Below are 22,334 nucleotides of genomic sequence, written 5' to 3' on the forward strand. Positions count from 1 at the left end.
AAGAGATTCCGAGAGATTGTACTACGGTAGTTTTTCTTTCTTTTTTTTTGTATTTTCTGTATTCGCAATATAATCCCGTACGTCACAGTTGCATGATGTCACGATACGTCACGCTTCATATGCAATGACGCAAACCTTTCTAAGCGAAAGGAAACCAACAGGTTCTCTCGGCGACAAGAGAAGGAGGCAATGATAGGCACACATATTTATTCTATTTGCATATATGCTTGCGTAACGAAATATCTCAAATGTTTCGCGAATTTAGAATCCAAATATCTCATAATTTATCGACTGTTAATAATTACATATAGAACTGTACTGTATTTTTTTTTGCTGCTCGTAAGCTATTTAACGCATTAAAATTTTTTTTTTAAATCGCGCTTTGTATTTAAGATACAACGCGCAGTGCTTCAACGCCAGTATTGCATACAAGCTATAATCGTGAAGTCATGGTTCCATTTTCATTCACACGGTTCCATTTTCTATGAAGCTTAGAAATAACAGACGTACAGTTAGCAAGGACAAATGAATTGCGAAAATGCTCATTACCATCATTATACTTAGTGCCATGTAACATTGTAATGACATATATGTCATTAATTATAATGATGAGTTTCGTTAATTGCAAAACGATGAATGTGCCGCTTGTAATTCTGCTATGAAGCCATTTAACTTCGGTTGACCTCATCATCGAAATCTTGAAACGTCATCTTTTGAAAGTCAGGACGGACCTTGAACTGTTGATTTATATACCGTGATATCATTCTTCTTCCGCATCACGCTGATCTCGGAAGGCCAACCATTTTCTACGATCTTCCGCGTTGCTCGGACCCCAAGATTTCGATGGCTGGAATGCTTGCCTAATCATCTAAAAGAGATAAGTAGCATTATTTTATAATAGATAATATTATAGTCAAATAGATATAATTTAATAAGAGCATTGACTTTCTTGCATACTTTCTGGAAAGGAAGATGTCTTTTCTTGAATATCGCAATGGCAATCCACAAAGGTATTTGGAAAACAGCAATGGAAAAGAGAATCCAACCTACAACTGTGGAAGAGATACAAGATTAATTTATAAAATTATTATTATTATGACGGTATGTATTATTGTTTATAAATTTAGTCTGAGTAATTAAGAAGAAAATATGTGTGATAATACAAAAGACATTATGATAAAGTAATATGAAAATTAAAAAATGACATAATCTTCGAATTTTCGTAAAAAAAATAATTAGAAAATTTTCCAAACATTTAGAACTTATTAAGTTTTAATGACTCACCGTAAGCTGAATTCGGGTAGAAATTCTTATTGTATTTCAGAAGTTCGAGATTGGCGAATGTATACAGGAAGATCACAAGGATAATTCCAGGAGTAAGGACGCTCCAGCAGAGCCGCCAGAACATCGATAGGCGTCTCTTCAGCATGAACTCGATGTCGTTCAAGAAGTTACCCAGTCCTAAAATGGATCTCGGTTCTCAATCTCGTCTGGTACGACCGGATAATTGGCGACATAAATTTGAAGCGAAGGTAATTCGGACAGGAAAAACGTACCGTACGACCAAGCGACGGCGATCATTTCGAAAGCAGCCGGCAGAAAAGCGATAAACGAGGTCACGTAATAATCGACGAAGGTTATCATGAATTGGCCGCCCTGTGAACACTCGTTCAATTAAGATAACGGCGTTGGTTTACAAAAACGATCGTAAATCGCTTCTAATTAGCATACCGGCGTGACGTATATAAGACCGATTAAAAACTCGCAGAGGCAAGTGCCAGCAGCTACGTGCCAGTACTTGACCTTCGGGAACTGATCGTGCACGATGGAAATTATGGCGGAGGTGAGGCCGACCTCGCTACCGATCCCCAGGACGAATAGCATTGCGAAGAACACGACGCCGAAAAATTGCGGCGCGACCGTGAACTTGGCGATTGTCTCCGGGTAGGAGATAAACGCCAATCCGATGCCACCACGGACCACTGCGCCGACGTCCTCGGTACCCAATTCGCGGCTGAGATTGCCCAGAATGGCGAAGATCGTGCAACCGGCTAGCAGACTGGTAAAGGTGTCCAAAGTCGTCACGATCATCGCGTCCCTAATAAACACAGAATTCACTTAAAGGCAATGAAAATTGTCAGACACGTGCCTCACCTCGATGAGCATTCCGCTTATAAATATTTATTCAGTCGTACCTTTTTTACATTATTGAAATATGCGAAATGTGGCATGAGAGCATGGAAAAAAATGATTTTGCTGAAGTATTTAAAAATTCGGTCAGATACAGATCTGAAAATAATTTTATTGAATCATCGAAATTATTATATGGCTTAATTATATTATGATATAATGATAATACTGCAAAAATTGTAATTTTGTAGTAATCGATATAAACATTCTGTATAATTATTTGATAACTCAATAAAAAAATTTTCTGGCCAAATTTTCAGTAAAACTATTCTTCCCATGTAAAAAATTAGAAGTCAATAGCACTGGATGATTCATCGCAAAATGCTGAAGCAGAATTAAGTGTCTACGACTATACAATATCCAGAATAAAGATAACAGTAAACTCTATGAATGAGTAAACATTCATAAGCAATGAGTACAGTTAAATGACTCGCGTCAAAAATGTTGGCATGGAACCAATAGGAATAATAAAAATTGTAAATTCTGAGACCGATAGGCAAATAGCACTTTTTAACTAACCGATACACATCATGGTCGAACTTGTTGTGCGAGGCGAACATGACGACGGCGCCGAAGCAGACGGTCAACGAGAAGAAACATTGGGCGACAGCGTGATACCAGATCATCGGTGTCATCAACTTTTCCCACGTTGGGGTGATGAAGTACAGGATACCGGCGGTAGATCCATCTAAGGTGACCGCCCTTACAAGCAGCACGACGAGGACTATGTAGGGAAATATCGCCAAGAAGTACGCCGCCTTGCCAGAACTACGCACGCCTCGGATCACTACAAGGAAGACTGTTAGCCAGCTGATGAAAAGTGTGATCGACAGACGCCAATCCGGTATGCCGATGCCATCGTCGATGTTGTCCTTCTCTCGTAATACCTCCTTGCTAGACGAGGAACAAATTGCTTCGTTATTGCCTTGCTTCTTGCATATATAAAATATTTCGAAATCCCTGGATATTTTTTAATGAGATTTTTTTTTTAGGTAATTTGGAGTTAACTCTTTTTTTAGCAAAAAAAATGTCGAGGGATTTATTATCGTTCATACTATATGATTTACTAGAAATATAGCTCGGCGGAACTGGTGTAACTCGTGTTCTCGGTTCTAGCGCTGTGATTGCCCGGTAGAGAGTCTACGCAGAACTCGCCCCATTCTTCCCGGCATCTTCCCCACGGCAGTTCCGTCTGGAAGCTGGCGACGAGGTAGAAGAGAGTCAACGCCATCAGCGAACAGTAATAAGACGCTAGTGCCAGCAGCGTCATACATTGCGCGATGCCGACGCCTACAATTTTAATTTTGTTCTTGTGCTATATTCTTGTAATTATTTGCAATTACATCAATTCTTCTGCGTGTGCTACAGAGGAATGTAATAAGATCAAAGTGTGAGCGAGAGTTAATTGTGAAAGAAATCACGCCGGTGATGAGCGTAGTGAATGTACCGAGTACACGCGCACCTCGGAATGCCGGCGCGAGATCCCAGATTTTTACGGCTGACTGGCTGGAGAACTGTCCCAGAATCATCTCCAGCAGATAAAACGGCTTTCCTATGACGATCAGGACGATGATGTACGGTATCAGGAAGGCACCGCCGCCATTCTCGTAGGCCGTGAACGGGAATCGCCATATATTTCCAAGGCCGACCGACATGGCGATGCAGGACAGCAGGAACTCTCTGTCGCTTCCCCATTGCTGACGTTCCGGCTTCGGCTGCACGAAAAGCGAACGAGAAAAAGAAATACATATGCAAATCTCTGATAATTTATAGCACAAGGAGAACGAACGTGCTTTACTCAATAAAATATTTTACAGTAGCAAACAAAGAGATTTGTTTCTCGAAATGCACGTTTCGCAGGAATATTTTTTTTCTTTCTGCAAAATTATCCAAAGCAAAGAGACCATGTCCTTTTTTAACTCGCCAAGTTAAAACGCTTAAAGATATTCTGGTTATATAGTTCTAAATAAAAGTTAAATTTGAAATTGATAATTCTATGTTTTTATAAGTTAATATATGTTAATATATGCGCCATATGTGCTTGTATTGTGTAAAGGACTTAAATAATGGTAGTTAATATGATATTTGGCATTACAATTGAATATATTTGTGTATTTTGCAATTTTTATAATCGCTGGCAAAAAATTTTGGGAATTTTACCTGTAATCAACTGTAGGAAACGAAAAAACATATATTAATAATGTTTAATGTATATTAAATATCGAATGATACTTAAAATATATAATATTTAAAAATACATAAGGTATGTAAACAAATGTTATAATTCATTTTCAGAATTTTGCGTTGCTTTATCATTAATATCTTGATAACGAGTTAGTGAATGAATTTTTTTTAGAAACATTGCTCAGTACTTTATTTACTCACAAACAAAGTTATGAGTAAATATTGGCAATGTTCAGAATATTGGCTTTTTTATAATTTCATTGATATAAGAAATGGAAATATGCTATTCTATAAGAATTCATACAAAATTAAAACTTAAATAACTCGTGAATCAATTAGAGAATCGATTTCAGGTTTTAGATATGTGTTCAGATAATAAATAAAAACAATTTATTAAATTTTCACGGTACTGTCAATGTTAGAATGTTAGCGTCAGTAGATCCTTAAAAATGGAAAATAAATTTTTAATTGAAATTCTTTTTTATTTTTTGAAATTTATATATGTATATATATATATATATATATATATATATAAATTTAAATATATATATAAATTTAAATTATATATATATATATATAAATTTAAAAATAAGGAAATTATTTAGACGTTAAAGATCTTGCCGAGTATTTCTCGTTTTCCATTCTGCTGTCATACATATTCTCGACTTTATACATTAATTAATCGAAAGTTACCTTGTATTATCTATATAAAATTATCTGGAAGTTTCTTCTGGTCTTGCGTTTTAGCAAAGAGTTACGTTTGCAGATTTGTTATTTTCATGTGGAGGATAATTACCGCGTTAGTTTCCTGAGTAGGTCCATTAATTTCGACGCCATTCCAATTTATCGGCTCGTCTACGACAAAGGCGCGATTTATCACGCCGCTCGAGACCGCATATGACGCCTGAAACAATCGTTAGATTAAATATTAGAATATCGACAAAATAAATCGATCATCCAATTTTTTTAAATTTCTTCTTTTTTTCCAGCGAAAAATATATAAATCCAAAAAATGCAAAGTCTAAAATTGGAACATAAAAGATCTTAAAGATATTTTTAATAAAAATATCTTTAGGATGTCCTGAATTTGGACTTTGTGTTGTCTAAGAAAGCTGGAAATTTTTATCGTAGACGAATTCAGAAGAATATTTTTTTGGAAACGAAAGGCTGGATAAACGCCGTATATTAAAAATCAATTAATAGAATTGACTCTAATAGGAAGATAGACTATACTTTATTTATTATTAATTCCAGGAATCGTCGGAATTGATAATCGTGTAAATCTACGAAGGAAATTGACATTAATTAATTGCGATAGTTTTCGCTGATTCATTGCAGCAGCTTAATTTACGACTAGGTGAAACAATTGGATACAATTAAAAAAAATAATAAATAAATTTAAGTGCTGCTTTATTTACTCCCCCCTTCATTCTTACGTTTGCTCCTCTCCAGCCCTCGCATACCTTTCGTCCCATTTGTGTCGCCAATCCCGCGACGATTCGTATCCTCCACGCTCGCTCTCAATTCGCATTGGCTCGCTACCTCCGGATGGAGCTCGGTGCGGTTTTTTTTATTTCCTCCTCGTCCAGTACGTTTTGCAAAACTGAAGCCGGGAGGCAGTGGCGAAATCGCGCGGGTCCGTTCCGCAAGGGGCAGAGCGTTATCAGTCAGCGATCAATCACTCGCGGATTCTGCGCGCAGGCGAGCGCAGGCTTCGAGGATGAAAAACGCAGTCCACCGGAACCCGCGAACGATCGGGAAACCTGTCCGATGACGTAAGTTTATGTGATGGAAATTCAGATCAGTCAACGCGAGATAATGACAGCGAGACGGAGGAGGCTATTAAGTGAACGGCGGCGGGATCGCGCGAGGGTATCTCAAAAGCGCAGCGTTCTCGCGCGACCCGCGCGATTTTACTGAAAAGACTAGAGGAAAATCCCCGGAGGAGGACAACGCGAAAACGCTTCGTGCGCCTCTCCTCGCTCGGACGATAATGATTCATTGCCCGAGAATTCGCGTCATTCAGACGAGAATTCGGGATCTACGATGGCCCCGAGCTGTGAAAATAATCGCGTACGCGCCGAGGATTAAATTATCCTTACAATCTCGCGCTCGCGCGCGAGGACGTTCGATGGGAGATCGATTGGTCGCGAGTGCGTTAGTTCGCGCGAGGTTGATTGTGAATTTAATAAAATCGGTCGGCATTCTTCCGCTCGGGCAGTCGCCAGGCCCGAGTCTCAGACGACTCGGAATCACACGTTTAAGGAATTTTACCGGAGGATTTGAATCATAAAATTGTATCTAGAGCTTTAAACCTCGTGGAAAACATTTGAAGAGTCAGATATGGGCGGGCATGTAAAATCGTAAATGAAACTCTGGAAATTTTCGTAACGCGCGTTTTGTAGGTCGTCTTTCAGGCGGGCCTGACGCAACGCCTCACGCGGTATTTTTCCCGTTTTCTGTAAATACGTAACGCACGTAGATATACTCGGGAAACCGGGTCTGCCGAGAGAGAGAGAGAGAGACTGTGGGACTCCCCGCGTGTCATAAAACGGCGTTGCACGGAATAAAGGGGATTACGTGAAATAGCGATGCTGAATATCAATAAGATAACAGGTGTTGGCGCACAGATGTTGGCGAATATCTCAAACAATGTTTTATGACGCGATGGCGGAAGGCGATTGTTATGAGGATTATGCAACCCGGCGCGGAAAGAGAGGAAAAAAGAAAAGAAGAAAGAAACGCGGAGCGCGGCGCGCATACATACGCGGTACGCTAATGCCGTGCAGATGGCTTTTCATTTTCCAAGCAGTTTCTTTAAGTAACCTTGAGTTTATTTATACAACAGCTTTAAGATAATACGTTCGCGTGTCTGAGATAAAAGCGGAAATTCACATAATTCTTTCATTTTTCCTTAGCCTTACTGGATCAGATGGAAAATGGTGGCCGTTCAAATCCCGTCCCGACGCGCCCGACAGAATCTCGAGCGAACAATGCCGCCATCTTGGAATTCGATTGGGGCAGACATTCGGTCGGTAAGTTAGGTCGCGCGACCAAATTTCTTATCAATCGTGATAACGCGGACTCTCGAGGCGGCTTGTTACACTCGATTGGCGCGACGTGCGCTAAATTTCAAATGTTTTGCCGCACGACGGTGCCTGACCGATGTAACGTGATACGATGTGATGTGCTTTTTCTGTCTCCTCTCTGTTTTGAAGTTGACAAGTTGCGAGGTGGCAAAGTTATTGCGGAGGATTCACTTTGATCGCCGACTTTCATAATAATGGCCGCGTTAGTTAATTTAGAAATAGATATCCTGATACTTGTGTCTTGTTTATATGATTACATTGCAATCTTTTTTTTTTGCAGTCTGGGTGATTCCTTTTTTGAGACGAACGATCCGCAGGATGAGAATGCGGTCATGAATCTTATACAATTCTTAGAGACGCGTAGTCAATACAGAGATCTGCTGCAGGAGGACGTACACGAGAAACGTATGGATAATCTCAATGTATCGTCCAGTGTAATCTATGTTCTGCAGTCTTAATGTTGACATAATTTTTTCAGAGAATCATTTCAGAAATATGCTAATGGAGATAGAGCATGAGAACGCATCCTTAAAATGTTGCAACGCTGAACAAAAAAAGAAGGTGAAATTCTTGATAAAGATCTAGATCGAAAAAGGAAATGAATGAAGCCTTGTGGCCATAATGCTAGAAATTGATCCAAAACCTTAGATGGAGAAAACAAATCAATAGCAATGTCTGTTTCTGCCAATTGCATCGCTACAATTGATCAATTTTTCCTTCATTCGACATCATGGATCGATTTTTAGCATCATAAATACAGCTTAAAGTACATAATAAATTAAAAGTAGATAATTAGGAATAAAGAATTAAATTTCAGTAGGGATCCATGTTTTAATGCACAAGCAAGGAATACCAAAATATTTTTTTGATTGATTGAAAATAATTTTCTTTACTATATTTCCCCATTGTGTTTGAATCTTAACAGATATTTCACTCTGTACAATATTCGTTAATGTGTTACGGTGATAAATTTTCCAGATCCGCATATTGGAGAGTCGTGTCTGCAAACTGCAAAACAACATCGATGGCTTGCTGTACAAATTGAACAGTGCATGTGATGCTATGAGGAATATGCAACAGGAAGTAAGTGTGCCAGCAACATTCATGAGTCAATCATTTTTGCCAACTGCTATCGTCTTCTCTTATATTTTAATATAATTTCTGTATAGTTGAAGGATAAAGACAGACAGATACAACAACATATATTAGAAAAGGAAAGACTAATGCAGAGATGCAATATTAAGATACAAGCAGAAACCGATAGAATGACTCAGGAATTAGAGACGAAACTGCGCGAACAACATGAACGATTGATGGTACACTTTAGAATTTACTATGACAAAATGTTAATATATATTTTTTAAAGTATTTCAGAATATTATCTCTTTCGATAATTTAATTTTTGGCAAGAACATTAAAGTCTACTGAATCGCTTTTAGAGCTACATTAAAGAAAAAGATGATAAATTAAGAATAGTAAAACAAATATTGACTTCAACTCGTGAAGATACCTCCGATAATGTCAACCTACCAATCGCTTCGAGTACGAGAATAGAAGCCACGGAAGAAACGATTTTGACAACACCCAAAGATAAACCTTCCACATCCATCAATCCTCAAGTTTCTAAAAACTCTTGCTGGCACCAAATCCATCAAACATGTTCTCGCGCAGGGACCAATTCCAATGATATCCCAAAAAAGACTACAGAGCAACCTGGCCCGTCGACAATGAAAGACAAACCTTCCTCAGCAATGCCTATCGGTTCTCACATTTCCAAGATTTCACGTGACCAAATCCGCCAGACATCGCCTTTATGCGCGAAAATCAATTCCAATGATGTCCAAGAAAAACCCGTGAAAGAACCAGATCTGATGACAATCAAAGAACATTCTGCGACTTCAGACTCAAAAACTAAAGTCTCGGAGAAACTAAATTCGACGACGTCCGTTGATTCTCTATCGTCGTCTGCAATTACGTCACTCAATACCACAATTACTATCAAAACCAAATCGGATACAAAAATAGCGAAGAAAGTAGGTGTAATTCCAAGTAAGAGAATCCTTCGATTGTTGCGTTTTTTTGTCTGTGTATACCAAGTTCTTCCTGTATAATGATACAGGATAAAATCCCAGTGGTGAATCCGAGATATCGGCGATCACAGAATGCAGATAGATGGATAGATCATCGTCCCATCGGAATCGTTCCGACTGGCACGATCTTGCAACCACAAACGCAGCCTCATAAACGAACCATTCGAAAGTTGACAAATCCGAAAGACTTTGCGGCCAAATCCTCCAGGTACTGCCTTTTCTCGCAGGAACAGGACGTGGACGGCGAACTTGAGACCAAGTTGTACAAGGTAAACTTCATTACATCATAGCTCAGAAAACATGTTATTATTCTTGCATATTGCAGGCTGACGTATTACCGACTTGCGGTGGAGGAGCGCAGATTGTATTTAATGATATAGAATGCCTAAAGCAGGTATCTCCAACTGCTGCAAAATGTAACGGAAGGACAAAAGTGAACAATCGTCCAATAGATACGTAAATCTTATGTAAATCGCTTATAAAAATCTTCATGTAAGATATAACTTGTAAAAGTCACAGAATACTTTTTCTCGTTTATTTATCGTTATTTATTTAACAGAGAGAGTGCCATTTTAGTTTCTTGTCTTTCGTATAGATACCTTGAAATTCAACGCAGACGACACAGTTTTGTAAATAATCTCATGTATATTAGAAATTAAAAATAATAATTTATTTTTCGTATTTTTGCGTGTCGTTGTGTAACTTCTGACGCGCGTCGATTCCAAGGTATTTATACGTCATAATGTATAAGCTGGAAGACGGACTCTGTATATGTCAAGATGGTGAGCTAAATCAGAAAGAAAAAAAAGAATGCAACATTATCTTACACATATAATAAAGCTGCACAAATGACTTTGCATACCGATGAATCTCAATTTATTTGAATGTGAACAAAGATTTTTTTATCGTTGCCACACACGAGGACGCATGCTAACGGATGGATGTAATTCCTCATTTATTAGAGAACGGTATCGCGCTCGAAGGATCTCGCAAATTTTAATCGTACTTATACGATTGACGAATCACACGGAAACCGGATCGTACTTTCGAGATCTAGTAAGTCCCGTAACAAATACGCAGCGACGGGCATTCCCTCCTCCTTTCGTCTATCACACCCGTTAGTCCCGGCGCGCGCAATTAGACGATAAATATATAAAATTATACGATGTATCGAGACTAGATGAATATATTAATCAATAAAGTAGTTAGTTATATTATCATCGGCTCTCTAACAAATTATACATACATATATATAAAAGTGTATCAGATATTTAAAGATATTGTCTTACGCAATGTGGTGTACATTCTCCTGTTCCTTCATTGTAATACAAATTGCTCGACAGTTACAGTTCAACTATCGTCGAACGTTTTTTTTACTAAATTTACAACATTAACAAAGCTGGAGACTCATAACCCACCGTCGATAAACGATATTATGGTGCAGAAGTTTGCAAGTGCTTACTTTCGGAAGGACGATGTGTCTTATTCCGAGTGTTCTTTTTGTGAAATGAAAGCTGTGGTAACAAATTGCTGATTCTCAATTGTCGTGGCAAATATCAAAGAGATATATATCGTGTATAATAATATTAAATGGATCGCGTTACCCAAAGATATTTTCCGCGAAGTAACTGAGACGTCGATTCCCAAAATCGAAACGTAACCGAACCGAACTAAGCATAAACATTTACATTTAATGTATTTTATTTCGTAGTGATTTGTATATGCATATATACACGTATATGTGAAGTGTATGTGTATTTTTTTGTGTATTGTACATTCCTCTCGGAATTGTGCACATTGTGTGCATCAGTATATCAATTGAAATTTTAGCAAAACAGCAGGCGTAGTTTCACCGAGCTACTGAAATTACATCTTATATGAAAACAATTAGACGCACATCAGGCAATCCTATACTTGGCGAGCGCCATACTTTACGTCAAGAGATATTTAGAAGAATTTTACTGAAACAGAAATACATTAAGTTTGATATCTTTCCATAACATGTAATATGACTCACGTTCATTATTAGTTCATCAATAAAAAAATAAAACAAACTGCTAATATATTTTTAAATATTACGGTGACTGATATCAGTAGATAAAAATTTGTGCGATCTGGAGCTTTTTATCTCAATCCATAGATAGTACTATCTATTCAATTGATATTTTTCAATGCCATTAATTATTCATCGCAAATGATTCATCGAACGATGCAAGATCACTTGCAAGATCGCTGATTGCTATTACTTTCGTTCTTCGAGGTGAGAAGAAAAAAACCTGGTGATAGAGAAAAGAGGAGGCGCCGTATTTTCGCTTTACGAAAATTCTCGCGCGATTGCAACTGTGTATGTGTAACACTATGTGCGATTGAACGTTCTATCACGAAGAAAAAGAAATTTCAAGCGACAAATTCGAGAAACTCGATCGCACGCTTCTTCGCAACTGGCATGGAAATGGACTGAACGAGAAGCAACGTAATTGCGACAAATGATAATTAAGAATAAAAAAATCTCTTGCCAGCCGCGCGTAAAATATATAATAAAAACAACACCGATATAGACAGATATCGGCGAGAGACGCGGTCATTTAAAAGAGCTCGCGAAACGTTACGCGCTTCGTCGTGTATGAACGCGAGTGAAAGCTATTAAGAAGATAACCGATGCCGAGAAGTAAACCAAACTGTGAGACCGCGATGACTCAATCTTCGGGACTCTCTCCCACTCTCGTGCGAATTGCAATCAATTCGATTTCATTCCGACAATACACAGTAGTAAGCGATAATATCGTCGTAACTTCGTCATTTTATGCACAACGATTAATAATACTCTTTACTCTATGGCTTTGCTCATGAACTCTATGAAACGTTTGCCGTATTGTTCTGGATCACAGGTGGATATACCATCGACGTTAGCACCATACTTGACGGTCTTTGCCGCTTTCGCCGCTTGCTTACGTACGCCATAATGCGTCAGCACATCTATTATGGCCAGAAAATAAATCTCCTTCGTGGGAGCACCTAGGAAAAGATTACACGTGATGAGCGTAATTACTTTTGCGTATAAACACTTGAAGCTATTTGGGGAAAGTACCTTCTTTACTAGGAATAGCATAAATATCTAGCTCGGGTATTATCGCGTCCTCATACTGTAGACTGGTATCACGCATTAACGCGGCATGCGGTGACTCGGGGGGCGTTGCCATGTTGGTGATCGCATGACCGACACCGCTCCAACCCCACATACGGCTGCAAGCGCAAACGAGTTATCGATGCAGAAAAGTCAAATTCAACTAGCTTTCGCTCCAACGAGGAAAGAGGAAAAACGCTCGCTTACTCTGTCACCGGACCTCGGGACTCCAATCCGCTACCGGACTCGCTGTCATCTTCTTCCTCATGATTGTCCTCGTCGTCCTCCCTTTCCGCGCGCTCTCTGCTCTCTTGCTCGGCGCGCGCGCAATCGTGCAGGCCGAGCAACAGAGAGTAATCCATCAAGTGTAATCTTGTCAAAAACTATGGAAACAGATAGATTATATCTCGAGCACATTGAAGTCCTTCACAAAATTCAAAGAAAATTTTTATCACGATAAATAATTTCAGATAACTCTCAAAATAACTCCCAAGATAAAATATCATGACCAAAGTTTTCACTCTTATATAAATACTCACATCTACATCGGCCGTTAACGTTTCTATTAGCTTGGTTTTGGCTTCTTCCCCGATGTAGATTTTCATGCCCTCCTTAACGAAATCGTTATCCTTGTAGGTAGGGAGATCTTTCTCCTTTTCCTTGTCTGACGCCTCCCGGTCAACCGTCGAGCCTTTCAAGTCAAATTTCTTGTGCGTCGTCAGATGATTCGAAAATACATTCCTTATAGCGACTACGTAATGCTCGACGCCGTCGACAGTTAACCGATACATTCCCAGATATTGCGGTAACAGAGTCTTTCCGTGTCGTTCGACGATGTACTGCAAACACGACGTTCGTACAGATTCAGACTCTTCTTATTCTTTTTCGATTGTACTTACAGGATGGTAGTGCTTCAAGAAAGAATGCATCCTCTCTACTTCCTCGCTCGTGAGAGTTTTAATTATGAACAGCTTGTCGTAAGATTGATAAAACTTTGCGCCACTCTTCCCAGATGAATCTTCGAGCACTGGCTGCGATCTGCAAGAAAAAAAAAAAAAGAAAGAAAATATGCAAATTGTATTCCGCATGCGTGCGCAAAGAAGATTCAAACGATGGTTTAATTCGAATGACCGCTGGCACGGAGTAATATGGGAGCGTGATCTTGGCAAATACGAATGATGAATCACTGTCAAGAGCGGTATATTAGATAATTGGTGGGTATTTCGAATTTAGCCGAATACTTGGTGAGCGAGGCGATTTGGTCGTAATTAATTACGTTAATGGGAAAAACTTAATATTAATTGACATTAATTGAGAATTATTAATTGACAATAACGAATAATCAAAATTAGCATATTAAGCTGTTTTTCATTGTCCTTAACGTTTGCCTGACTATATATTATTATGATCAATAGGATGATTACCACTATCGTGACTGGCATCATTGCCGTCGATATAAAGCATTTGACTTGTTAATTATCTTTGTTATCTCAGCGAGCGACTTTAATGATAATGATCCGAGTGAAACATTCTCTCACCATGCTTCAAATCGGAAAAGCTTTTTTAATGATAGTTTCCGTAGTGTTTTAAAACTACCGCGTTGGATTAAGCGGTCATTAAGATTAATCAAATTATTATGCTTAGTCACACGGATTTTCGCTTCTCAGGTAGGCCTTTAAAACCTTTGTTAGAAACGACGAAAACGCACAGCATGGCAAAATCAAGTTTCGCTAACCTCAGGCGTTTCGGTTTAAAACTGCAGGTACGCAACGGTTTGTTTAGAATAGAATTGCGCGAGGAGGCAGATGTGGGAGAGGGAAAGGTAAACGACGGGGCGGTAGCGGAGCGCTGTACCAATTGATGAGTCCTTCCGCCTATTCCTTCGATCAAATCCGTACGCTGCTTTGCTCGCGAGGGATTAAACACCCGACATCTACCACATCAAAATCCTTACATTACAAAGCGATCACAGTAGCCTCCGTACATCCCTACTTCACTCGCGACGTACGACGTCGTCGAGCGACCGCATAAGCGAGTATAGATCTATCTCTACTTTTACAAAGAGTAGACAGTGCCGCATATTTTACATAGAATTATATCGAATACATCAAGATTTAACGAGAGCAATCAAGCTTAGAGATATTACCTTGTCATCGACTCTTTGTAATCCAAATCATCTATTCCAAATCTTTCTCGCAGATTCCTAAAGACTAACGGACAATATTCTTTGATTTTAAAGTGGGAGGGCATATTCTCTCTGTAAAAAAAAAAGAAGAAACGGATTATATATATAAAATATGTTCCTGTGCAATATTGGAAATACAAGCCACAAAAATATTGTGGCTTTATGTATCAATGTAGACAAATTAAGAACAGAATGGTTGACAACATATTGGCTCGACACTGAGCAGTTTTATGTGTGTATCATATATATATATATATATATATATATATATATATATATATATATATATATATATCCTATTCTATATATGTATGTATGTTTGTGTGTGTGTGTGTGTGTGTGTGTGTGTGTGTGTGTGTGTGTGTGTGTACATATATATATGTATATATATAGAATAGGCAATATATTGTCTGAATATATTTCTATGATTATTACACGTGCAGTTGCTTGAGTATATTTAGAAACAGTATAAACATATATGTTCATCATTAGCAAAACATGATTCAAGACGCAAGGAAATCAATATTATACATAGTCATTCAACGATTTGATAAAAGAGAAAAAAAAGGCAAACTTACTTGTTGAAAAGATGATTATCCACCTTCAATTTGCTGTAAGCTCTGAAATCATCTGGCAAGAGCATTACTGGAATGTTAACGTGACTAAGTTCGTTTATCTGCAATGCAGCAAAAATAAGGAGTCATAGATTTATCTCGTGAGAGATCGGACTTAATTAATTAAAGCAATCAAGTTTCAGCAATCAAGTTCGACCGTGTTGAAGGAAACAACGATCGAAAAAATACCAAGGAGCGATAAGTGCGAGAGAGAGGCAAGATACGTGCTTGCCAAGTGTTTAATATACATTGACAGAATTAAAGAGGAGTCGACATTAGTTAAGAGGTGCCGGGCAAATCAAGAGCGATGTCGCGACATCCAACGCATATTACGTTGTTCCGTTTGACGGACGGTGACGCAACGGTCCGCGACGGATACGCGGTTGCGTGCTCATAATGAAAATAGAAAAGCAACGATGACGTACGACGCACGCTCGTCGTAGCCGTCGTAACCGCCGTCGTCGTCGTCGTCATCGCTGCGGACGGCAAGAAACGTCAAAACACCACGTTGAGGCCGTACTGGGAAGGGAGTGCGCGACAACGGGGGAAAGGGACGGAGAGGGGCCGGAGCGACCGCACGGCTCTTACCGTATGATTGACGCCCCACATAAACACGCTGAGCAGCGGTTCGTTCGCGCGAAATAGCTTAACCTTCTGGTGCTTCACCCGGAAGTGCTTCTTCTTTAGCTTGCTGAGTCCACTGGACACCTGCGGCACGCCCGACATCCTTGCGCTTGTCTCGTGCTACGTAGATGACACACAACAACAACGACGTCGTCGAGGCGAGACACCCGAAGGGGGTCCTCGCGCGCCTCTCTCACCCTGCAGAGGCGACCGCGATCCTCGACTCACGAGGACGGTAGGATGGAGATGTTTGAGATAATCGTGAGGGGATATCTTCTGCCAGTCCCCCGCCTAGTTTACATCGTAATTCTTCCTCATTGGTGAACGGGAGTCGCGCGCGAAATAACACCGCGCCGCGCTGCGCCAAGCACCAGGGGATCAAGCCGAAGTGAACGACGGGGACGAGATCGGATGTCTTATGAGGTGACCGTGGGACGATGGCACACGCCCATGAATCTCCTCGGAGATTCCGGGGATGCTCGCGATACCACCTCGACGACGAATCACTGAAATCACAACGGACGGAGGAGCGAACGAACGTCGCACGCACGAACCCACCACCTCTCTCGCGTTACCTCGCCGTGCTGCCGCGCACTTTGGTCCCCTCCGTTTCCTCCGACCACCCTGCTGAACACGACGATCCCACCGCACGTCGCGTCCCGCTCGGTCGATCTGTCGATATCCCCTCTGCCGCTGCCTCAATGGCGTAGTCCGGATCGCGCTGTCGATCGTCGAGCCCCTTTTAAAAATGGCGAACGCGAATATCTAGGGGAGGAGGGAGAGTTGTGACGACGCGCGCGTTTTTCGGCGCTCGATTTTTCGTCCCTGCGAGATTCATCGTTGCACGAGCATCGTCATCGAATTGATTCGAATCGTCGCTTTAGACGACGAAGACTATAATCGCACGAAGCTTAATTAATAAAAAAGAAACGGAGAAGGAGGAGGAGAGACGATAAAAGCCTTTGCGTTCGGTTTTTCGTGTTCGAATAAGTACGATCGTCGCGAGAGGCGCGTGAAGCAGACGCGTAAGAAAGTCCCTAGATTTTTCGTGGCGGTTACGCGTGATTTTCATGAGCGGGCCGCGGCCAACTCCCACGGCGCGATTAGCGTTTCGTGCGGCGGAGATCCTCGATCGATCTCCCGTCTCTCCGAGGTCATTGGGTCAAATCGGGGCTGTGCGGTTCCTCTGTTCGAAAATATCCCCCTCGATCCTCCCCGTCCGCCGCGGCCATCGGGCAGTCTCGCTCCAATGTGCGCACGCGCGGAACGAACAGCGGAGCTGCGCGCGCTCTCCGTTTTTCTCGCTCGCTCTCCATCTTTCTCGCGCCCATTCTCCGTCTTCCTCACTCGTTCTTCTCGTTCGGCGCGGTCACGTGGCGAATATGCGCGTGGGGAGGAAAGTCCTAGTTTTCGAGAACAGCTGATAGGGGAAAACTACGATAGTTTGAGGTTCGCAAAACAAAGAGGATCGATCGTGATCGTCCGAGATCTGTTCGTTTCGGGCGAGTGCCCTGCACCCTCCGCGTCCCTCTTTCTCCTCAGACAACGTTTATCTCATTATACCCGCGGGGGATGTGAAGGAGGATCGCCGGCACAGGATTCCCGTCAGCTGTATTTTCCGCATCTCGTTCTCCTCTTCTCTCCAGTACGCGACCCGTACGTCCCTCTCATTCCAAGCGCAGAAAGTGCAGACGCGGCGCGGTCCAAAACTGAAACTTGTTCTGAAGACGATTTAGTAACGGCACGCGTGAATCGCGAGAGAGCGAGCGAGGAATTCATTACAAAACGAAGCCCGCACTTGTGACAAAGTCGGTCTGCGCGAAGATGGAAGCAATGGACACGACCGCGAGCTCGCATCCGAGGAGAATGCAGAACAGTTATGAGGACGAAGAGGAACGAAAGCATTTCCAAAGGATCGTTTCCGCGTTCAGATATTACAAGTAAGTGTCCAATTCGAAGCTTAATTCCTTTACCTCTCACCGTCACTTCCGTCCTGTACGACATCCTCGTTTCTTCGATCTTAACGACTCTCGATTGCTTTTTATCAAAGTAACATCGACGCCGAATAGGTACTTCGTGGCATTAATGTTGATTCATCGCGAGAACCATTCATGAACCATTGTCATTCAGAGGTCATCCCTCTGATATTTATTAAGTAAATAATATTGCTGGTCTCAATACTGTCATGGAAAATTTCCATACTCATTCAATCTTTCTTTTTCTTTCCTGCGTAGACCACACTCCTTGCAGAGGGTAAGAAAAACGGAGTCTTATCTTCTCAGTCTACCACCACATCATCAGAAGTTTTTACGAAAGTATAAAGAACATCTGCAAGAGGTTAAACGTTGCATTGAGAACAACGATCAGATTATAAAACTCATAATAAAAGATGTAGCTCATATATTTGAAAATGTTTGCCCGTCTACTGCACAAGTTGATGGCGTAAGGAACATTTACTCTACAGAGATATGGTTTGATAATAAAATTTTGTCAATCTAAAAATTTTATCATTTTTATCATTTTGTCAAAATTATATTCAACAATTTTTGTCTTGCACAATGTAGATGGATTTCATTACAGGCGTTAACTCTGAGGCCTGTGATGTCTGACCAAGAGAAGGTACAAGCCACCATTAAACAATTGGTACGGGACTGGAGTGTGCAAGGTACCGAGGAACGGAAGGCATGCTATCAGCCAATCATAGATGAAATATTATGTCAATTTCCATCGGAACATTGGTATGAAAATCCATAATTATTAGCAGTTAGCAGTTAGCAGTTATTACTTATATCAAGAAAACGAAGAAAGTGAAACAAGGGAAAATTTCTTGGAGATCTTGAACTGCACTTTCTTACCGGAAGTCTTAATAGACAGAAAAAAAGTAATTTTGAAAAAAATTGCAATTAAAAATCTTTAAGATACTCCGGGAGCTTCCCTTGTGCAACGCAATCAAGAAAGATATCGAGTGATAATTGAATTTTCAGTACACCGTCAGACGTACATATTTTGGTACCTGGTGCAGGTTTGGGTCGACTCGCCTTCGAAATTGCGAAGCGCGGATATACTTGCCAGGGGAATGAATTTTCCTTGTTTATGCTGTTTGCATCAAATTTTGTATTGAATAAGTAAGTAATGATGGATGCGATAGTGTCGTCTGCATAAAATCTTTTGTCATAATTGTCATGTTTTATTGGAACAGATGTAGAGATATAAATTTGTATCATGTACATCCATGGGTACATCAATATATGAACAACTTGAAACCCGAGCATCAGACGCAAGCGGTTTCCTTTCCTGATGTGAGTCCGAGTGATCTTCCAGGAACTGCGCAGTTTTCTATGACTGCGGGTGACTTTTTAGAGGTAAAACGAAAGCACGTAAATTTAAATGACCCTAACAATGTTTAATAAAATTAATTTTTTCAGGTATATACTGAAAGTGATCATTGGGATTGCGTCGCAACATGTTTCTTCATAGACTGTGCTAATAATGTCGTCCAATTCATTGAGACAATTTACAAAATCTTGAAGCCAGGTGGTGTCTGGATAAATCTCGGACCGTTGCTCTATCATTTCAGTGATTTGCCGAATGAGGAGTCAATTGAGCCGAGTTACGAAGCCATCCGCGAAGTTATTCTAGGTTTTGGCTTTCAATTGGAGGTAAAAAATTCTATTTTTCATCTATTTAATATTTCTGGAATGTTCACGAACATATCGTTCTCTTTTTTTCAGAAGGAAGAAACAAAAGTGAAAACGCGTTATGCTCAAAACATTAACAGTATGTTACAGTGCGAATACAATAGCGTGTATTTTGTTTGTCGAAAACCTAATGAAGATATAGATGGTGCAAATCACAATCAGAATGGCGATGAAACTAACAGTGCACAAGAGCAAGAGAACTGAACAAATTGTGGCCCCTTTCTTTTACGAAGAAAAATATTGAATGTTGAAGAGTTATTATTTAAATGTACATGTGCTCCACAAACTATTGTGGAAAATAGTTCTATCATTGCGTAGTATCCACGAGATTCATTATTTTTCTTCCATTTTTTTTATTTTTTTTTTTATATCTTTATCTGTTTCAATCTGAGTTTAAAACTCATTTTTCAAACGAATGAGTTTTTAATGGTACTACGAGATTGTCTTTGGAACTTCGGTAACATCTTAAAGATAATAGAAGTTTATTTTTTTAAATTGATCAGTGTACCATAACTCCAGACAATATCTGATCTAGTTATACTTGCTGTTCGTCGTATCATGGTAGGAACCAAAAGTGCGAGCATATTTGACAAAGATTTATAAATATTTACAAATCAGTGATTTTCATTATTGTACAATTGTACGAGTGACGTTATCAGATATTAATGTAACTCTATATATGTAACTATATATATATATACATATATAGAGTTACGTTAAAATTAAAAAAAACCAAAAAAATATATACACATACATCTAGTTTCATTGTATATTATTATTGAGATACTGTACAAATAATGTGGCAATTTGATCAGCTTGGTTCTGTTGTTTTTTACTAAAAGTTAAAAACTGTCTTCGCAACAATGCAAGTTTTCCCGGATCGGTCGTGCGTTCCAAATTCACATTAGAATGTGGTATTTTTATATCAGTTTTTATTCCTTGTTGTTGCATTTTCAATATCACCTTTGAGAGAAAAAAAGAAAATATTAGTGTTTACATAGACTATTCGATAAAGTATCCCATATAACTTTATAAGTTATTATACAGTGGAAGAAATTGTTTTAAAAAAATAAGAATTGAAAACAAAACTGTAATTATTGTATCTGTGAATTCTGATATTTAATTCTCACTTGCTCCACTAACATATTATCAGTATATATACATATATACATTTCAGTATATATACATTTCTAAATTAATGTGCACAACTTACATCTGTTACATTTTTTGTTATTTTGTCCAAACTATATAAATAATCTGCAGATGCTAACGGTATCTGAAAGAATAAACATTGGTATGACATCAATATATCCAAAAGCTTATAAAGAACAGGAAAACAATACTTACATTCTGGGTACTCTTATTTGGTTTCGGTAATTTTCCTTTGTACAGACAATAGTAAATTTCATCATACATCAAATTGTCCTCTGGTAAAACAGTAAAAAGTGGATTGTCCCATTGGAAATTAGAATCTGGTTCTTCATACCTGTCATGTTCAACTTTTGATATTAATCAAAAATTATAGATTGGTTTCTTATAATTCTTGTATTATACCATTATTGTTATCATCATACAATTACCTGGATACAAGTGCATCAAAGATTTCTTTATTATATCGGTCAGACTCAGGCCGTTTGTCGTTCCAAATCCAGGCCTGCTCGATTGGTAAATTACAGAACAGCGTACATTGAGTAGTCTTATAAAGTTTGGTCATACAACGGATCTCATATCGATAACCCTTGATATAATTGCTGGCATCAAATATCAACAGTTTCTGCGGGTGCAATTTTCGTTGAATATCCGATATCGTTGAACCCCTGATAGCTTTCTCTTTCTTCGAATCTGAAAGATACAAAGATATTATGAAATGTCAAAAAAAAAAAAATTATGCCGAACTTCGATTTACCTGAAAAGTATACATTCCTATCATAACCTGCTTGGATTATTGCGTCGTTTTCACTGATTATTTCTACATTTTGTCCGCTGTCTTTTAGCTTTTCCTCAAAGTATTTTTTCAACTCGAGACTTCTCGTTGTTTTGCCGCTGCATGGTATCCCAGATACAACTATCAGGGGCATGTTAACATAATGTAATAGACGAGAGGATTGTCGGGTATACCTAAATCTTTACCTAAATCTTCACACACCAAACTTCTCAGATAAAAACACAAAAGATAATATTTAAAAATTAGGTATATCAAAATGCCTAGCTGTAAAAATGCTGTGTAATTTGATAAAGTTAAAAGCATACTTTCACAAAAAGGAAGAGAGAATGGAAAGAGCTTTGAGATCTTGAGAATATTCACATCAAACCACGCCGAGTTTTCTACCGTAAAGGTTAAGTCAGTTTTGGTTAGTTTCGTTGCTGCCAACTCTTAAGTGCAAAAATTAATACAGTCACGAAGAATCTTGATGTTTCTCTTTTGACGTCTCGTGTTGACAGGCACATGCTCTATGTTTATTTTTATCGATTATGTAGATTAATTTTAATTTTAACTTATTTTCATCTTGATTAATTCTGAAAGTTAGAAAAAAAT

General features: G+C 39.3%; 5 protein-coding genes across 8 annotated transcripts; 2 read left to right on the forward strand and 3 right to left on the reverse strand.

The window, feature by feature from the left end:
* Positions 1 to 541: 541 nt before the first annotated feature.
* LOC105426375 (sodium-dependent nutrient amino acid transporter 1-like) lies at positions 542 to 6,028 on the reverse strand. Its single transcript, XM_011637579.2, has 10 exons — positions 5,838 to 6,028; positions 5,171 to 5,278; positions 3,653 to 3,905; positions 3,258 to 3,480; positions 2,710 to 3,084; positions 1,732 to 2,098; positions 1,557 to 1,656; positions 1,285 to 1,461; positions 958 to 1,052; positions 542 to 868 (listed from the first exon to the last, which is right to left on the reverse strand). Exons 1-10 carry the CDS (start codon positions 5,847 to 5,849, stop codon positions 761 to 763), a joined length of 1,818 nt encoding a protein of 605 aa, XP_011635881.2. The 5' UTR covers positions 5,850 to 6,028; the 3' UTR covers positions 542 to 760.
* LOC105426374 (uncharacterized) lies at positions 5,923 to 10,412 on the forward strand. The gene is made up of 9 exons (XM_011637577.2): positions 5,923 to 6,149; positions 7,293 to 7,409; positions 7,744 to 7,868; positions 7,942 to 8,024; positions 8,442 to 8,546; positions 8,633 to 8,779; positions 8,903 to 9,496; positions 9,583 to 9,822; positions 9,879 to 10,412. Exons 1-9 carry the CDS (start codon positions 5,923 to 5,925, stop codon positions 10,011 to 10,013), a joined length of 1,773 nt encoding a protein of 590 aa, XP_011635879.2. The 3' UTR covers positions 10,014 to 10,412.
* PIP4K (phosphatidylinositol 5-phosphate 4-kinase) lies at positions 10,403 to 16,814 on the reverse strand. Of its 3 annotated transcripts, XM_089079096.1 has the most exons (10): positions 16,676 to 16,814; positions 16,065 to 16,606; positions 15,441 to 15,538; positions 14,824 to 14,934; positions 14,413 to 14,610; positions 13,577 to 13,715; positions 13,217 to 13,516; positions 12,885 to 13,060; positions 12,642 to 12,796; positions 10,403 to 12,568 (listed from the first exon to the last, which is right to left on the reverse strand). In XM_089079096.1, the coding sequence occupies exons 2-10, from the start codon at positions 16,200 to 16,202 to the stop codon at positions 12,381 to 12,383; spliced, it is 1,503 nt and encodes a 500-aa protein (XP_088935222.1). In that variant the 5' UTR covers positions 16,203 to 16,606; positions 16,676 to 16,814; the 3' UTR covers positions 10,403 to 12,380. The 3 variants fall into 3 exon arrangements, with proteins under 3 accessions (XP_088935222.1, XP_011635874.1, XP_011635876.1); XM_011637572.3 differs by having other exon boundaries at positions 16,065 to 16,704; XM_011637574.3 differs by lacking the exon at positions 14,413 to 14,610 and having other exon boundaries at positions 16,065 to 16,691.
* Positions 16,815 to 16,999: 185 nt separating this feature from the next.
* On the forward strand, positions 17,000 to 20,557 carry LOC105426372 (protein-L-histidine N-pros-methyltransferase CARNMT1). Its single transcript, XM_011637571.3, has 7 exons — positions 17,000 to 18,040; positions 18,335 to 18,542; positions 18,681 to 18,838; positions 19,085 to 19,225; positions 19,300 to 19,462; positions 19,526 to 19,759; positions 19,832 to 20,557. Exons 1-7 carry the CDS (start codon positions 17,925 to 17,927, stop codon positions 20,000 to 20,002), a joined length of 1,191 nt encoding a protein of 396 aa, XP_011635873.1. The 5' UTR covers positions 17,000 to 17,924; the 3' UTR covers positions 20,003 to 20,557.
* LOC105426376 (protein KTI12 homolog) lies at positions 20,554 to 22,237 on the reverse strand. 2 transcript variants are annotated; one of them, XM_089079099.1, is made up of 6 exons: positions 21,929 to 22,237; positions 21,705 to 21,863; positions 21,379 to 21,640; positions 21,146 to 21,284; positions 21,012 to 21,074; positions 20,554 to 20,761 (listed from the first exon to the last, which is right to left on the reverse strand). In XM_089079099.1, exons 1-6 carry the CDS (start codon positions 22,044 to 22,046, stop codon positions 20,561 to 20,563), a joined length of 942 nt encoding a protein of 313 aa, XP_088935225.1. In that variant the 5' UTR covers positions 22,047 to 22,237; the 3' UTR covers positions 20,554 to 20,560. The 2 variants fall into 2 exon arrangements, with proteins under 2 accessions (XP_088935225.1, XP_011635882.2); XM_011637580.3 differs by having other exon boundaries at positions 21,705 to 21,948; positions 22,049 to 22,207.
* Between the last annotated feature and the right edge of the window lie 97 nt (positions 22,238 to 22,334).

This window comes from Pogonomyrmex barbatus, unplaced genomic scaffold, assembly GCF_055798465.1.
Source record: "Pogonomyrmex barbatus isolate J1 unplaced genomic scaffold, ASM5579846v1 scaffold3, whole genome shotgun sequence".
Taxonomy (NCBI): Eukaryota; Metazoa; Arthropoda; class Insecta; order Hymenoptera; family Formicidae; genus Pogonomyrmex; species Pogonomyrmex barbatus.

What these genes read in the sequence shown, in the direction of transcription:
- LOC105426375 (XM_011637579.2), bottom strand. An exon ending in TCCGCCGAGCTATATTTCTA is followed by an intron (nt 3,085 to 3,257) that starts GTAAATCATATA and finishes TTCCTCGTCTAG; the next exon opens with CAAGGAGGTATTACGAGAGA. An exon ending in GTCTTATATACGTCACGCCG is followed by an intron (nt 1,657 to 1,731) that starts GTATGCTAATTA and finishes GAGTGTTCACAG; the next exon opens with GGCGGCCAATTCATGATAAC.
- LOC105426374 (XM_011637577.2), top strand. Translation starts at nt 5,923, where the DNA reads ATGGAGCTCGGTGCGGTTTTTTTTATTTCCTCCTCGTCCAGTACGTTT. An exon ending in CGGGAAACCTGTCCGATGAC is followed by an intron (nt 6,150 to 7,292) that starts GTAAGTTTATGT and finishes ATTTTTCCTTAG; the next exon opens with CCTTACTGGATCAGATGGAA. An exon ending in TTGAGACCAAGTTGTACAAG is followed by an intron (nt 9,823 to 9,878) that starts GTAAACTTCATT and finishes TGCATATTGCAG; the next exon opens with GCTGACGTATTACCGACTTG.
- PIP4K (XM_089079096.1), bottom strand. Translation starts at nt 16,202, where the DNA reads ATGTCGGGCGTGCCGCAGGTGTCCAGTGGACTCAGCAAGCTAAAGAAG. An exon ending in GATAATCATCTTTTCAACAA is followed by an intron (nt 14,935 to 15,440) that starts GTAAGTTTGCCT and finishes TTTTTTTTACAG; the next exon opens with AGAGAATATGCCCTCCCACT. An exon ending in TGCTATTCCTAGTAAAGAAG is followed by an intron (nt 12,569 to 12,641) that starts GTACTTTCCCCA and finishes ATCTTTTCCTAG; the next exon opens with GTGCTCCCACGAAGGAGATT.
- LOC105426372 (XM_011637571.3), top strand. Translation starts at nt 17,925, where the DNA reads ATGGAAGCAATGGACACGACCGCGAGCTCGCATCCGAGGAGAATGCAG. An exon ending in TCCGCGTTCAGATATTACAA is followed by an intron (nt 18,041 to 18,334) that starts GTAAGTGTCCAA and finishes TTTCCTGCGTAG; the next exon opens with ACCACACTCCTTGCAGAGGG. An exon ending in TCAAATTTTGTATTGAATAA is followed by an intron (nt 19,226 to 19,299) that starts GTAAGTAATGAT and finishes TTATTGGAACAG; the next exon opens with ATGTAGAGATATAAATTTGT.
- LOC105426376 (XM_089079099.1), bottom strand. Translation starts at nt 22,046, where the DNA reads ATGCTTTTAACTTTATCAAATTACACAGCATTTTTACAGCTAGGCATT. An exon ending in TTTGATGCACTTGTATCCAG is followed by an intron (nt 21,285 to 21,378) that starts GTAATTGTATGA and finishes TGAACATGACAG; the next exon opens with GTATGAAGAACCAGATTCTA. An exon ending in CAAATAAGAGTACCCAGAAT is followed by an intron (nt 21,075 to 21,145) that starts GTAAGTATTGTT and finishes TTATTCTTTCAG; the next exon opens with ATACCGTTAGCATCTGCAGA.